This window comes from Dermacentor andersoni, chromosome 9, assembly GCF_023375885.2.
Source record: "Dermacentor andersoni chromosome 9, qqDerAnde1_hic_scaffold, whole genome shotgun sequence".
NCBI classification, from domain to species: domain Eukaryota; kingdom Metazoa; phylum Arthropoda; class Arachnida; order Ixodida; family Ixodidae; genus Dermacentor; species Dermacentor andersoni.
The window spans coordinates 17837094-17852788 of NC_092822.1; the positions used below are offsets into that span (position 1 = coordinate 17837094).

General features: G+C 47.5%; 1 protein-coding gene across 2 annotated transcripts; it reads right to left on the minus strand.

Annotated features, from left to right (window-relative positions):
* Nucleotides 1-73: 73 nt before the first annotated feature.
* Nucleotides 74-15223, minus strand: LOC126527140 (neuroglian-like). Of its 2 annotated transcripts, none has more exons than XM_055068585.2 (3): nucleotides 15140-15223; nucleotides 5925-6168; nucleotides 74-1557 (listed from the first exon to the last, which is right to left on the minus strand). In XM_055068585.2, the coding sequence occupies exons 1-3, from the start codon at nucleotides 15176-15178 to the stop codon at nucleotides 860-862; spliced, it is 981 nt and encodes a 326-aa protein (XP_054924560.1). In that variant the 5' UTR covers nucleotides 15179-15223; the 3' UTR covers nucleotides 74-859. The 2 variants fall into 2 exon arrangements, with proteins under 2 accessions (XP_054924560.1, XP_050030851.1); XM_050174894.3 differs by lacking the exon at nucleotides 15140-15223 and adding an exon at nucleotides 8274-8560.
* Between the last annotated feature and the right edge of the window lie 472 nt (nucleotides 15224-15695).

Here is a 15695-nt window from a genome sequence, read left to right on the forward strand (position 1 = left end):
CGGAACCTCATGAAACTGAGAGAAATTTGTGTGTCCATAAACGAAAGAAAATATGGAGAAAGACTTCTAAACGTAGCAAATCAAATGATTTATTTATTCATAAAGCCTTTGACGATTCATGAGTTGCGACAACGAAACATGGAGAGTAGCTTCTACAGAGTCTCTACACATATAGGTGCAAACCAAAGTTCAAAATATTCTCTGTGCAGGTTCAGAATAAGGTCCCGGATAACCCCTTTTCTAACATCGAAAACAGGCTAAGCGCGGGAAAAAAGAACTTAAAGCACTTTAGAAGATTTATTCAAACTTTTCCTAGGTATACATAAAGAACAACTTCTCCTGGTGGATGCCGGAGCACTTGCTTTTTTGTGGCCAGTCCATTTAAACTTTGCTGAATACTGTTAACTGCTAAACACTGCAATTTAAATAACAGACACTTTTTATAGTTACATCTTACCTGCAAACTTCCACTTCGATACATTTGGCCCTCTAGCTCTGCCGAAGTTCGAAGTTTCTCAAATAATTACGGTTTTCAAAATTTTCTAAGGCGCCCTTATAAAAAGCACCAGCTATAACATGACCCACTCACTATCTGCAGAGTCGTTTCTGCGGCTCTTTTCCTGTCAAATAAACGAAGAGCTGCCTTCCCCGAAATACGGCTTCTTATTCGATGTTTTCAACGAGTACAAGAAACAGAACATATATTAATTACTTTTTAGATGACAACGCTACGTCCAAGTCCTAAGCAAAGTAAGAAAACAAAATCGGAAAACTTTCTTTTTTGCAGTTTTCAAGAAACGTTGGGGAGTCAAAGGGTTTAGTGGGGCCCGAGCTCTAAGTGCTTGTCCGAATGTGGCTGTCACCACATTACCCTGATGACTTCTGGAACAAGAGCAAGAACGACGAAGGCCGCTTCTACGATGTCAGAAGCCGTGGGCTTTGCGAATTGGGGCTTGCCACCCCGGCGGGTCACGAAATCTTTGACGGGGCCCCGTGCTTTCCCGTTTATGTTGTACGCCTGCACTCTTATGCGGTAAGGCTTGCTCCTGTACAGGTCGCTCACAACGATCCTGTCCTGTGACCAGTCCCTGATTTGCCGTCCGGTCCAGCTTGGGCCCGGGAAGTCGCCTCGCCACATCACATCGTAGAAGAAACCACGTCCATGGTGCTCTTCTATCGGCATGGGCTTCCACGAGATGATCAGGTTGCCCGAATCGTCCCAACGGGCCATCACCCGTTCGGGGTTCTTGTGGGGCACGTCCGTGTTGGTCCTACACGCCTGCCGGGAAGGCTCGGACGGTGGCGATTGCCCGACCTTGTTGTGTGCCACCACTCGGAACTTGTATAGGTTCCCTGGTTTTAGCGACACCCTGAACTCGCCGTCACTCGCTGGAATGTTCGTAGCGATGTAATGCCACGAGTCGCGGCTGTACTCAGTGGCGTACTGGATTGAGTAGAACAGGATTGGCGTGTGGTTGTCGTCCCGGGACGTCCACTTTACCAGCGTCGAGAGCTCGCCGCATTCCACACCCGATATCTCCGGAGGAATAGGGACGTCTGCATGGACCGGAAGTGACGAATCAATAAAGACATTAGGTAGGACGATGTTTGAATTACAACCCTGGTAAACGTCAGCCGCGACTCACCGGACTCCACGAGTGTTTTTTGAGTCGAGCTGTGCTTTTGCTCTGGCGGCAGATATGGTAAAACGTAAATGCGAAAACTCGAGCGTATGACGAAATCTCATCTGGTGGGGAAGAATCATCAGAAAAGCAAAACAAACGCTGACCAAGATGAAGGAATTATTGAAAACTGGACGTTTTGACCCTTGCGCGCGCGTTCCTGAACAAGGATCCGGTTTGGGAATTGAAGCATCAAATTTAACACCGAAGCTTTCCTCGCGAACGCTCTTGGACTAGGCTGAGCGTGTCTGTTGGCTGCTGCTGCATTGCTTGACAGCAGACACACAGAAAATGGAATAAAATACGAGTCCGATGGTAGGATCGAACTTCGGTATCCCAAATAATTAGGCCCCAATTCCTCTTTTCCTTTTCTTTAGACCACAATCGTAGGCATATTTTTCTCGCGACAACTTCTAAATTATCATGTTTTACGTGAAGAACCACGACCTGATTATGAGGCGCGCCGTAGTGGGGGTCTCCGGAAATGTGGACCACCTGGGGTTTTTTAACGTTCTCTCGTGACAACTTCAACTACCACTCTGAGGCGATTGGGGCCTGCTTCAGGTCACCTACCGCATGCAGGGTGACGAAGAATGTAACGGGTGAACAACAGTCAATCTTACCACTGCCTTCAGAATGGCAACTGTCTCTGCTTATACCCTTTCTCAGCATTCTTCGCTTGGCAAACCATCAAGCATCGCCTTCAACCTCGTGACGTCACTACGTCGACGCCTTACGGTTCGCATTCGCGTGAGTTGCTATTCGCATTTCGGCATGGTTGGCGAACACTGCAGTGGAAAAACGTAAACACTGCATAACAGCAAAGGCCTGACCTCTATGGCTCGTAAATAAACACATTGCATGAGACTACATGTTGCACAGGATGACAATAAATGCACTTCTATACATCGCATGTGGATGTATAATTAACCGCTTCAACTTAAAGCTGAGCTCCCCGTGGACTGCAACATGTGCGTTTGAAGCGCACATTTTTAAAAATAAGTTCTCCATATTGGTCGGCGTCTGCTCTCTCTTATGCAAAACGTATGGTGCTTGGTGAACCCAATGCGAATACCTACAACACTCTTACTATTTAGCATTTTTACTACAACATTCATGAACTCCAAAAAAATTCGATGAGTCCATCTTATGGCACCACGGCTAGAATTGAACTTGTACGAAATGTTGGGGATCTGCATGTGTAACCAAATCTTGCAGTGAATCTCTCTTCATTCCGCTCTAGCTCACATTGTTCACCTACCGAAGAATTTAATTTTGTACATAATGTTGTTGCAGGACTGTACTAGGTTATATTTATTAAAATCGTAAACTGGTCTAATATAGGTATTACTGGATAAGATATTATTAGACAAGATATAAGATATTAAACCTAATGTAACAACTCCCCTCTATAATGCCTTGAATGTAGAGGGCAATACTAAAATAAACTAAAATTTAAAAAAATACGAATATCCTAATAAAGTTGATGGTATCGAATATTGAATTGCGTACTGAATACTATCTTATTTTTTATTTGTAAAAGCGGATATATCACACCAGTAGCGCAAGAAAACTGCGGTGTACCGAGAAATAATAGTATATTTTTTTATAAAATGAAAAGAAACTTGCACGTTGGAGGTGACGAAATATTTTGGTTAAATAGCTTCGATACGCTTTTAAAATAATTAAAAAGTAAATAATTTTATTGCCCCACAATTCATACCACAAATCACAGCCTCTGCATAGCAACCATGCCTCCTTAAGCATAGTTCTTTGGAAGTTTGGTGGCAGAAAAGACTAGGCGTTCTTGGTTTAGAAAGATTAGCAACGGAAACTAAGAAATTTCTCCTCAAATGCTCTAATGGCAACTTTTGTCTTATATATCGGAGCATAACGCATTGCTACCGCTTAGAAAAGTAACAGCGCTAAACGGACAAGGACATAGGCAAAGAAGAATACGACACTGTGTCGTGTTCTTCTTTGCCTATGTCCTTGTCTGCTTAGCGTTACTTTCCAAAAAAACAAAATATGAATTACCACCGACTCGCCCAAGTTTCCCTTTTATTATAGCTACAGGATGGCCCGAGCAATAGGAATAGTCCATACTTTATTTCGTATATGAGCTTCTGGGATCGGAAACAAATCGTAAAGAAAAAGAAAAAGAATTGTCGAAACGCGTTAAGTTCGAATATTACGAAACTTCCAGTTAAAAGATCTGATGCTTAAAAAGAGAGCTTCTTTAATGGAAGCCGGAGAGATTTGCCTTGAGGTACACTGGCGGCCCAGCCAGTTCAGGATTTGAAGCAATTGTGGCGAAGGAAAAAATGTCGTTCTGGAGCAGTTTAGGAGCAGCCACACCAGCATTTTGGAGCAGTTCCGGAGCAGAAAGATTTGTGTTTTCAGAACATTTGGAGTAGTGGCGCAGTAGTCATTTGGCGAAGTTTATTATTGCTGTGTAATCAGTAAGTGCTGCTCCATAGTGAGGCAAGACACAAAGCATACAGCGACCAATTAAGCGTGCCTTCTCGCGGACGGCATACCATGCACGGTATGTTGCAAACATTTTTATTTAGGTAGGCGAAGCACTTAATTTTGTAAAGAATTAAATAAAATTTTAGAGCCTAACGAGAACAAAGATATGCGCCTGGGCGCAAGACGGACATAAAATTACAAATGAGCTAGAAAAATTTGCGCCGTCAGGCACAAGACAAGAAGTGATGGCAAACGTCTTATGTGCATTTCAATTGACAGATGTGTTTTGACATGCTTTACCGCTCAAGAAAAAATATCTATTACGCCCAATAACAATGTTAGAAGCTCGATAAGATACTATGCGTCTATGAGCGGTGCCACGATGAGATGCCTCCGTACGGTGTGTCACAAAGATGGTGATGGCGGTCGAGAACAACGTCCATTCCATCCCGTACACTCGCTTTCGTTGCGAGGCGGTTTGTCGGCTTCCCGTTTGCCGTGTGGCCTCTGCGAATAGATAAGAGCGAATTCGGCGTAAAACCGTAACTTTTCTCGCCGATACCCGACCGATCTTTCGAAGGTCGCTCGGGTACCTTTTACTGTCGCCGAGGGCTCAAATTGTCATAGGCACGTCCGAAATAGCTCTGAAGGCCTGCAAGTACAATTATTAGGCGTATCGGTGCTCGTACTGTGACAGGAGACGGCGGGTGCACGCGTGTATAATTAAGGAATACAGACTGTGCCCCGTGACAATTGCCTCTTCCCGCTCTTGTTAAACTTCACCGCCATACTTTGCGTAAGCTTCACCGCGTAACATTACTACATTAAGGCGAAGCTGACTTTCGGGAACCAGAATTATGCAACCGGTTGTGCTTTTCGAGCCTCGCAGTCATTGGTGAGGATTACAAAGGCGTGGTAGGTACCACTGCTAACAGCGGCGAATTGTTTCAACGAAAAACATGGTATTGAACGGCAAGAAGCTTCATAGTGAACGTTGAAGTAGCTAGGCCTAGCGTGGCCGCGGTGGTGGCTAAGGCTGCCAGCGGATCTGCGAGCGAGAGCGGCTGTTCGAGGAAGCGAGATAATCAACATGGCGGCGGTGGTAACGTTAATGCCGTTTCGGACTTGCGGTCGGACGGTGAAGTGTTCCTGCGTGCGAAATGCGGTCATGACAAAAAGTCCAGAAAATCGGACAGCGTGGGTATTTAGTCCAAAATTTCAGAAATTATTATACACTGATGCTATGGGTAACCGTGTCGGTGCCGCAAAGCCGTCCGAATTATCCGCATGTCCGAAAAATCGGGCATCCGGAAAGTAGGTCGTTGACTGTAGTTGCATAACCCGTGTGGCCTCTGCGAATAGATAAGAGCGAATTCGGCGTAAAACCGTAACTTTTCTCGCCGATACCCGACCGATCTTTCGAAGGTCGCTCGGGTACCTTTTACTGTCGCCGAGGGCTCAAATTGTCATAGGCACGTCCGAAATAGCTCTGAAGTACCGCACTTTGCGGAGTTGGCGCAAATGGCACTTGAGTGGGCGCAGCCAGTAGCAGGCAAGTCGACCTGTAGTAAAATGACGCAGTTGGACCATCACTGCACCTAACGTGCTACTCCGAGACTGACACTATTTCGCTAGGTTTGCACACATAAAGGAGCTGAATGTGAAGTGGCGCACTCGAAGCACACTGCTGTTTGCACCACGTCGAACAAGCGCCGCCCTACTTCCAAAACCAGCCAAAGTGGCCGGTTGAGGTCCGAGCTGTTCACCTACCCAAAACAGCGAGTGTGGCGCTCGCTCGCTTGCTGTCCACTGCAGTGTTCGCCACGCACGTGTAAACACCAGAGTCGAGCTTGACGGCTCGCGTGATCACGAGCGAGTTGTCACGCTTAATCACCAGGCGGGGATCGGCGTCGAAGCTGATTGGTTTGTCGTTGAAGAGCCACCGGACGCTCAGTTCCAAGCTCGGGTCCGCAGTGACGTCACAGCGAAGCACCACTGTCTCGCCCACCTTGGCCTGCAAGTTCAACCAAGCCAACAGCAGGATGGACACGCAATGTCTTAACCTTACTTCATTACAAACGCTTCAGTTCATGTGCCTTCGTACAAACTACGTAGAGCGTGGTTAGTTTGGAAGTCCGTAGCGTCAAGCCAAGTATACCGAACTCACAGAACATTCCAAGGCGCTAAGCCAAATAAAGTGGCCTGTTGAATTAAATCAGCTTCTTCTTTAGACGATTAACATAATAACGAGCACATGATCGCGGTAGTTTCTTGTTACGACGTTGGCCTGCACCATGATGAGTCATGCGGGTTCTACCATCTCTCCTTCGTAGGCAAAAAGGGAGAAGTTACACCTACTGCAACCGCTGCTGCAACCGGCATTTCAGTGACCTGCTGCGGATAGTGTGTGCCGACGGACACAGACCAATCACAAGTGTTCCCTTTGAAGAAATTGCCAGAGATCACTTACGAAAATTCTCAACTGCTGCTACAGAATTTGTTAGACATAACGATGACATAAAGCTAACGATGACTTCAGTGGCGGGCATTCCTGAGTCCACTAAGGGCCTTTCTTGCTTCAGTATCGCATATTCACTTTATTTTATCATCGTCGTTAAATTGTTGGCTTGTCTGAATGGTGATGATAGTTTTTGGCACGGTATATGGATGAACGCATCGAGAGCAGGAAGAACTCACCGGCTGTGGTCCAGTTGGCAGGTCTGCAACGGTTCAAAACAATATTTGCTGCTGTAGCTGTTGTTTCTGGCTAATCATTTTTTGCAAGATTAATATATTGCTGGTCACATTGGCGTGTCACGGACTTACGACCGCGTTCGTCGGCACTTCTTTTGGCCTGGTCTATATATACCGTGACGTCTGCCTTTATATCGCTGCGTGTGACATTTCTCAACGACGCAAAAAGACGACCACACTCCCTGCTGGCCGCCTTCAACCTCTTGACGTACCATCCGAACCATTCTTCCATGTATGTGTCGATCTTTTAGGCCATTTTTCTACGTCTGCTTCGGGAAACAAGTGGATTGCTGTAGCAACAGACTGCGCCACCCGATATGCAATCACACGGGCTCTTCCGACAAGCTGTGCAACCGAGGCCGCTGACTTCCTCCTAGAGAACGTCATCCTTCACCACGGTGCCCCTCGACAGCTCCTCACCGACCGAGGCCGCCAATTTCTTTCTAAAGTTGTCAATGACATTCTACACTCGTGCGCGACTAAACACAAATCTGCTACTGCTTATCATCCACAAAACGAACGGTCTAACCGAGCGTCTTAACCGAACCCTTACTGACATGCTCTCCATGTATGTCTCCGCTGACCATCGCGACTGGGACGTTGCGCTACCGTTCGTTACTTGGCCTATAATTCGTCTCGCCACGACACCGCAGGCTTCTCTCCATTCTTCCTCTTGTTTGGTTGCGACCCTACGCTACCTTTCGACACCGTTCTGCCTGTTAGTCTGAATTTCACATCTCAGTACGGCCGTGAAGCCATACCCAAAGCACAAGAAGCGAGCCATATTGCCCGACGTCGACTTGAGGAGTCGCAGGACAATCAGCGGCGCTTATACGACGACCGCCATCGTGACGTCCATTACACACCGGGCGCCCTGGTTCCCCTTTGATCACCATCACGACGCCGTTGGCCTCTCGGAGAAGTTACTTTCACGCTACTCTGGCCCTTACCGTGTTTTGCGTCAAGTAACTGACGTCACGTACGAAATCGCCCCTCTGGAGCCAACCGTGGCTCAGCATCGCTCCGACGTGGTCCACGTCGCGCGTCCGAAGTCGTATCACTCGCCCGCCTCCTAAACAGCATCAAGGCGGTGCTTCAGCCGCCGGGGGTCATGTGATACGCTGACGAAGGCGTTTTAAGCTTGGTCGGAAGACGACGACGCTCTGGTCTTCGCGCGCTGTCTACCATCTTATCAGCTGCTACAATTATTGTAAATACCCTGTAAATATACTTCTGACTACTTTTAACCCCGTAACAATATTTACGCGTCCTGCATGCATTATTACGGCAAATGAGTAACATCTAAGCGCTGTAGGTCAGGGCTGATACAAATTTTGTTAAAAGGGTAAGAACACTCTCGATCACCTCTCGGTCTTGTGGAGGCCAAGTGATGCGAGTCTTGCGCAACGTCTCGACTGTCCCAGTCACTAACGTCACCGCGAGCAGGGTGATCACCAGCTGTTGTAACAGCGGAACCGGTGTGAGCAGCATTCCTGCACGCAGCACCGTCGACCACACACGAAATTACAGGAGAACCAGCTCGGGGCACAACAACGAAGCTTCACCGTATACCGTTAGTTTGCTCGAGCAGTAGGACGGAGACGGGCTCGCCAAGAATGAGCACCGTTTTGAGCGACTGCGGTTCCCCGGAAGGACAGTTATACTCAAGGCGAGGTCAAGCCGTGCCAAAAAAACATCAGTAGCGTGAGCGCTGCGCCATGACATATTTGTGTTCGCGTTATGCAGAAGCCTGCACGAATCCGACACGTAAGATCAGAGACGAGGGGTCATCTGTGTGCGAGCAAAATAAGATATACAGATCCGCTGGCGGCGCATAGCCACTTCCCTCATCCCTCGAAAGCGCCAGCGAGTATTCAGACGCGTCAGCTTACCGCGCAGCTCCGGTATCGAGTAAGTCCGACGCGGACACCATGAACGAAAGTCGGCACGTGCCCCGATTCTCGGCCTTAGTGACCGAGTCACCGAGTTCCGTCTTATTTTCGTGCAAGTCGAGACAGCGAACCGACTGAGTTATCGCGGTGGCCTTGCCGGCATTATCCCCGGCCTTCTAGAGCGCCAGCAGTGAGCTTTTTTAAGCCTTCGCCATTTGCACCGCAAGACTCAAGGAGCGTGCAACATTACCGAAGCAACTATAGCTCGAGCACAAATTTTGCAGGAGCGTCCAAGAAAAGTCAGCCTCTGTTCTTCGCACGTCCATTTAGGTCTCATTTTCTTCGCGTCTTCGAAACCGCGGTGGTAACTACGTCGGTATGGCGCTCTGATGCCGAGCACGAGGTCACGGGTTCGACTCCTGGCGGCAAAATTCTGATAGGACTGAAATTCAAAAACGTCCGTGACCTGGTTAGAATGCACAATGCAAACTGGGTGATCTTGAAACTTTCAACTATGGCGTCTCGCATGGCGCGCAATGTTTATTGAGAAGTTAAATATCTGGGATCAATAACTCATTAACAGTTCAATTGCGATTACTCAGTTGATTTGGCCGGAGTGAAGGCTGGTCCACGGCCGAAATTTCAATAAAATTCGGGTATTTTGCCTACGTGCTTCTACTCTTTGACCTGTTTCACCACCGCATACTGTGATTCATTGCTTCATTGATATATATATATATATATATATATATATATATATAATCTTACTATGCCCACTGAAGGGATACTTAAAAGCCCCGGTAATTTTCAATAGCCTGGCAAGTGAACAATAATTAATGATCGCCAGTCAGCCTTTAGAGTCTCTGTAGGAGAACGTTTATTTAGGTGAATTACTCACACGGAACTGCGATCATGAGAAGGAAATACAGAGAATAAAAATGGGCTGGAGTGCATAGGGCCGGAATTACCAAATCCTGACAGGGAGCTTTACCACTGCCATTGAAAAGAAAATTGTACGATCATTGCATGATACTCGCCCTAACATATGTGGGGCAGAAATTTGTAGTTTGATAAAGCTCGAGAACAAGTTCAGGGCCGCAAAAAGAGCGATAGGACGAAAACTGTTAGGCGTAACCTTAACAGAAAGGAAGAGAACGGTGAAGATCAGAGAGAAAACGGGGATAGCCGTTATTCTAGTTGACACTAAGTGAAAAATGGCGCTCTGCGGCCATCTAATACGTAAACCAGAAAACCGGCGGTAACATTATCTGCCCGCTCCAGCATGGCTTTGTTGAAGGTATATGTCTTCATGAACCGCAGTTTTTACACTTTAGCAATCCCTTAACTCTGCTCTTAACAAGAAGACAATTGTGGTGTCAGTTTTTCTTTATATAAGAAAGGCGTTCGGTACTGAAAGGAAAAGTGGAACCTTGTGGTATTGTTGGAAAAGCGCTTCAATTCATGCACCGTTATCTTACGGCACGAAGGCAACAAGTCGTAATTAACAAGCATCACTCCGCTTTCGCCGATGTCATGTACGGTGTACCACTAAGCTCGGTCTTAGGCCCTATTCTGTTTTCATTATACACAAGCCATTTACCGCACGCACTTCAGTTGTCAAAAGTCTTGATGTATGCCGGCGACACCGCCTTAACTCAGGCGACTCACTGACGTCATTGAAAGGCATTATAACTTGCGATCTGCTAAAGTAGGTAAGTGGTTTTCACAAAATAGACTAGCCCTAAATATACATAAAACTAAGTCTATCATATTTCTCTCCAACAGGAAATACTAAATTAACTAGATTACAGTGCCTTTAATTTGACTCTAGCGAACCGAACTACGGATCGAATTGATACATTTATATATTTAGGGGTTGCTTTAGACTGCCACTTGCATTGGAGAAAACAAATTATTAGATGGCGCTTTCTGTCGAAAACTCGCTTTCAGCTGCTACACCCTGGTCCGTGCCCGGTATTATTTTCTTCGTGCTTTCCTTCGCTGCATATGTTTTTCTTTGGAACATACCCACATGGGTTACTGTTGTGAAATATGGGGCTTAACATACAAAATTTACTGTGCACCTTCACTGCGGTTAGTAAAGCGTGCCATAAGAATAACATTTTCCTCTGTTCATCACCCTAGCAGCATTCTGTTTGCTGACCTTCGCAGCCTTTCTTTCACGGCTTGAGGAATTATAATATCACTCGTTTAGTTCACAATATACTCAACACCAAATTCACCTTACTCAGCACCATATTTAACTTCCCACGGGCAAACACCAGGCAAGCAACTAACTTTAATGTCCGAGCTCAACCGCGCGATCGAAGAGCACTGCCGCACGCTCTGCTGCCAGCAATGGAACGAGTTATGCAACGCGGCTGACGACCAGATACACAACAGCAAGACGTGCAATTTACTCAGACACCTACTGGATGAAACCAAAACCAAGTCCCATCAAAAACATCGTCTCGCCAAACTTCTACATCGACAGACCACAGAGAGCGGGGCTGCCGCCGTGCGAAAGAAGCTCCAAGACAAGTACGTCCCGACGACACCGTCGGTCGACCACGGTCCATACCGCGGCGGACCCAACGTGCGCCTGGACAGGGACATAGAAATCGAAGAGGTTCGCACAGCCGTGCACGACCTGAACAGCCGATCGGCACCTGGCCCTGACCTCATCACAAACAAGGCCCTAAAGAATCTCGAGGACCGCTCCATCGAGAACCTAACGGCGTATTACAACAAATGCTGGAGAAGCGGCACCCTGCCGAAGCAATGGAAGAAGGTCAATACAATTCTCATCCCCAAACCAGGGAAGCCGCTGAGCACGGACAGCCTCCGCCCGATCTCGCTCACGTCCTGCGTAGGCAAGGTCCTGGAACACGTCCGACTCGACGGATGGCAAGAGTACCTAGAAAACGAAGATCTCTATCCCGAGACGATTATCGGCTTCCGTCAACACCTGAGCACGCAGGACGCCACGATCTAAATCAAACATCACGTCACCGACGGCGAAACCAGGGACACCAAAGCCGTCCTCGGGCTCGACCTAGAAAGCGCCTTCGACAAAGTGACACACTCTGCCATCCTCGCGCAGGTATCCTATCTAAACCTAGGCGAGAGGTCGTACGAATCTATCAAAGACTTCCTCACCGGCAGGACGTCGGAGCTCAGAGCCGGCGACCTGAAGACGGACGAGAAGACATTAGGGAGCCAGGGCATTTCCCAAGGCTCCGTCATCTCACCCATGCTATTTCACCTTGTTATGATTGAAGTTGCCAAAAGACTATGCCAGCTTGAAGGACTGAAGCACACGATATACGCGGACGACATTACGCTGTTGGTGGATGGGGGCAGTGATGCCCGCATAGAATCCACACTACAGACGGCCATCGACACGATCGAAGAAAGCCTGGAAGGTACGGGACTGCGTTGCTCCCCAAGTAAGTCGAAGCTCGTGCTTTACCAAGCGATCAAAACGCACAGAATCAAGAAGCAAAGGGAACACGAAAAGATCAAGAACTGCACCAGGGATGGTAACACAATACCGACGGTCAGCAAGATCCGCGTCCTGGGCATGACGATCGAAGCGCTCGGCAGGAACGGAGACACCGTCACCCGCATCACGGGAAAGGCAGCCAACGCGACCAAACTGCTCAAGCGCGTTACCACCAAGAAGGCAGGCATGAAGGAGGAAAACCACATCAGATTTATAAACTCCTTCGTACTCTGCCACATAGTGTACGTGGCAGCCTTCCACAAGTGTATGAAAAGCGAGAAGAACAAGGTAGACATCCTAATCCGGATGGCTTACAAGACAGCCCTCGGTCTACCCGAAACTGCCAACACGAAACGTCTCCTCCAGCTGGGCATACACAACACGCTCGACGAGATCGCCGAAGCGCAAAGAGCCACTCAGTTGGAAAGACTGTCATCAACAAAGGCCGGCAGAAAGGTCCTGTGCAATCTAGGCATCGGTTATCACGAACAGCAAGGTCCAACATGCCCCGTCCCCGACCACGTACGACGGAACGTGCGGGTTGACCCCTTGCCGAGGAACATGCACCCGGAATTCAACGAAGGCAGAAGACGCGCTAGAGCCAAGGCACTGACGGACCTGCACGCGGAAGACCCCGGCGCCAAATACGTGGATGCAGCCGAATATGCCGGCCGCAACGGCTTCGCGACCGCGGTGGTCTACTCCGGAGGCAACGTACGGGCGGCCGCCAGCACATCGAGCAGGCAAGTGGAGAAAGCAGAAGAAATAGCCATCGCCCTTGCCATCGTAGACCGAGAATGCCACACGATCCTCAGCGACTCCAGACAGGCGGTGAAGAACTACGCCAAAGGAAGAATTGCCCCAACGGCGGCACGCATCCTGCTCCGACACGCAGACAGCGACAAGCGGACTCGAATCAAGTGGTTCCCGGCGCACGCAGGACAAGCGTCGGAGAATATGCCAATCGCAACGAAACGGCACACGCCCGAGCGCGGGGACTAACCGACCGCGCTCAAGGCAACGGCCGCCCGCTGTGGTTCAGCGCCAAAGACAGGATGGCCACTTATAACGAACTGACCAAGGCCTTACGGCTGGCCCGCAGACTTCTCCAGCCGCCCTGCAAAGGGGTGAGCAGGTCGCAGGCCGTGCTGTTCAGGCAACTACAAACGAGAACGCTTCCAAGACCGGCGCTATTGCATAGGATGCAACTCGAGGAAGCAACGCGGAGCGAAGACCAAGAAAAACAACTCCAGGCCGCCCAGCAGGTCATCGAGGCGCTGGCTAGGCAGGAGCCTGGCGAGCGGGCAACGGCGAGCGGGGTTTCTCGCAGAGCACCCGCCACGATGACGATGTAGGCCACGTCCGAAGCGCGCCTGCGCGCTTTACTGCAGGCTCAATAAACGTTTTCCCAATCCAACAACAAACTTTAACCTTCCTGATTGTAGCAATGTCTACAGTGAACAATTATTAGAGTACTTTGGCGCTATAACTCGGAAAACTGTGCGTGTGGAAATAAAGCTAACCAGAAACTTTGACCTTGCATCTAAAAGCTTCTTCTTGTCTAGTGAAACGTAATAAGAATAGTTGTTCATGTCAATAATGTACTTACTGATTGCGTAAATACGTACGTAGCTGAACTGTTTTTTTTTTCTGTATTGTACCAGCGACTTTCCACATAGGCTATTGTTCCAACTATTTTTCTAAGTATTCCCTCAATTGTTTAAATAAAGCTCATTTCGATTGATTGATTGATTGATTGATTGTTTGATTGATTGATTGATTGACTGATTGATTGATTGATTGATTGATTGATTGATTGATTGATTGATTGATTGATTGATTGATTGATTGATTGATTGATTGATTGATTGATTGATTGATATCAAATGTGACCCAATTAAACTCTAAGCATTTTCTGCTTTTTCTCTCTTACCGTTTATTTCCGAAGGTGATGTAGAAATTGTATAATATATGACATGACTCACTGTTTGCCACGATCCTACAATCCCCTTTTCATGTCTTGTTAGGAGATCCCCCCGCCAGTTGTTACTTTGGGACATTCGAATGTGTCATCATCATCAGCAGCAGCAGCATCAGCCTGGTTATGCCCACTGCAGGGCAAAGGCCTCTCCCATACTTCTCCAACTACCCCGGTCATGTACTAATTGTGGCCATGTTGTCCCTGCAAACTTCTTAAACTCATCCGCCCACCTAACTTTCTGCCGCCCTCTACTATGCTTTCCTTCCCTTGGAATCCATTCCGTAACTCTTAATGACCATCGGTTATCTTCCCTCCTCATTACGTGTCCTGCCCATGCCCATTTCTTTTTCTTGATTTCAACTAAGATATCATGTGTACTTATACCCATCTTGTATTTGATTTCGTCAAAAATAAATATTGATTGATTGATTGATTGATTGATTGATTGATTGATTGATTGATTGATTGATTGATTGATTGATTGATTGATTGATTGATTGATTGATCCACCCATCCATCCATCCATCGATGTCAAATCTGACCAACGATAGTGCCGTCCAAGAAAATGAAACTTCAAGCAGTATATCTGCAAATTGCAAGGGCGCAAGAAGCTTTCTAAAGGTAAATATAATATACCTATAGTTTCTTACTCTCCTCAACACCAGCGGAAACTCCAATGTAGTGCCAACACCACACCTTCATCGCCAGAGACGTCCTACACTCCAGGATTATTATATTCCTTCATCACGCTGGAACTGTCCCCACAAAGACAAAATTCAGGTAGGTTATCTAAAGATATCAGAAAACCAACGGCTTAGTAAAAGCAAAACAATAAACAACCAAAGATACTAACCTTACAAGAAGCCGGGAGATAATATAGTGGAAAGAGCATTCTTCGCCAAAAGCAGGAGTACACTCCTCGACTGGACCGCGAGATGAAAACAGTGGAACCATCGCGGCAACGATATACAGCAGGTCGCGTCTGCATCATTACAAAGGCGCGTGCACGTTAGTAAAGGGAATTTAAAGCAACTCAAGTGATTCAATGAAGCAGCAGATGACAGTCAACATGGTGCCAACAGCACGTCTTCATCAACAGAGCAGTTCCACACTGCATGATTGGTTTATTCCTTGATCACACTGTTACCATCAACACAAACACCTAGAAGAAGAGCAACAAATACAAACAAAGAACAACTTAGCAAAAGAAAAATTTTCTAACAAGCACAGACCCATCTGAGAAGCACGAGCAATGCAATATGGCTTCAACAGCAATTTCCGCGGAAAGCCAGCACTAAATTCTATAACTGGACCGTGCGCTGATCATGCTGCAGTCGTCCAGGCAAGGCTATAGTTTACGCCGAACCTGCAGCTATGAAAATGCCCGCGCACCTTAGTGAAGAAAACTA

Coding starts and splice junctions, on each gene's coding strand:
- LOC126527140 (XM_050174894.3), bottom strand. CDS start 8,399: ATGCTGCTCACACCGGTTCCGCTGTTACAACAGCTGGTGATCACCCTG. Junction 6,169..8,273: donor GGCCTCCACAAGACCGAGAG/GTGATCGAGAGT, acceptor TTGAACTTGCAG/GCCAAGGTGGGCGAGACAGT. Junction 1,558..5,924: donor CGCCACACTCGCTGTTTTGG/GTAGGTGAACAG, acceptor CGGTCCATGCAG/ACGTCCCTATTCCTCCGGAG.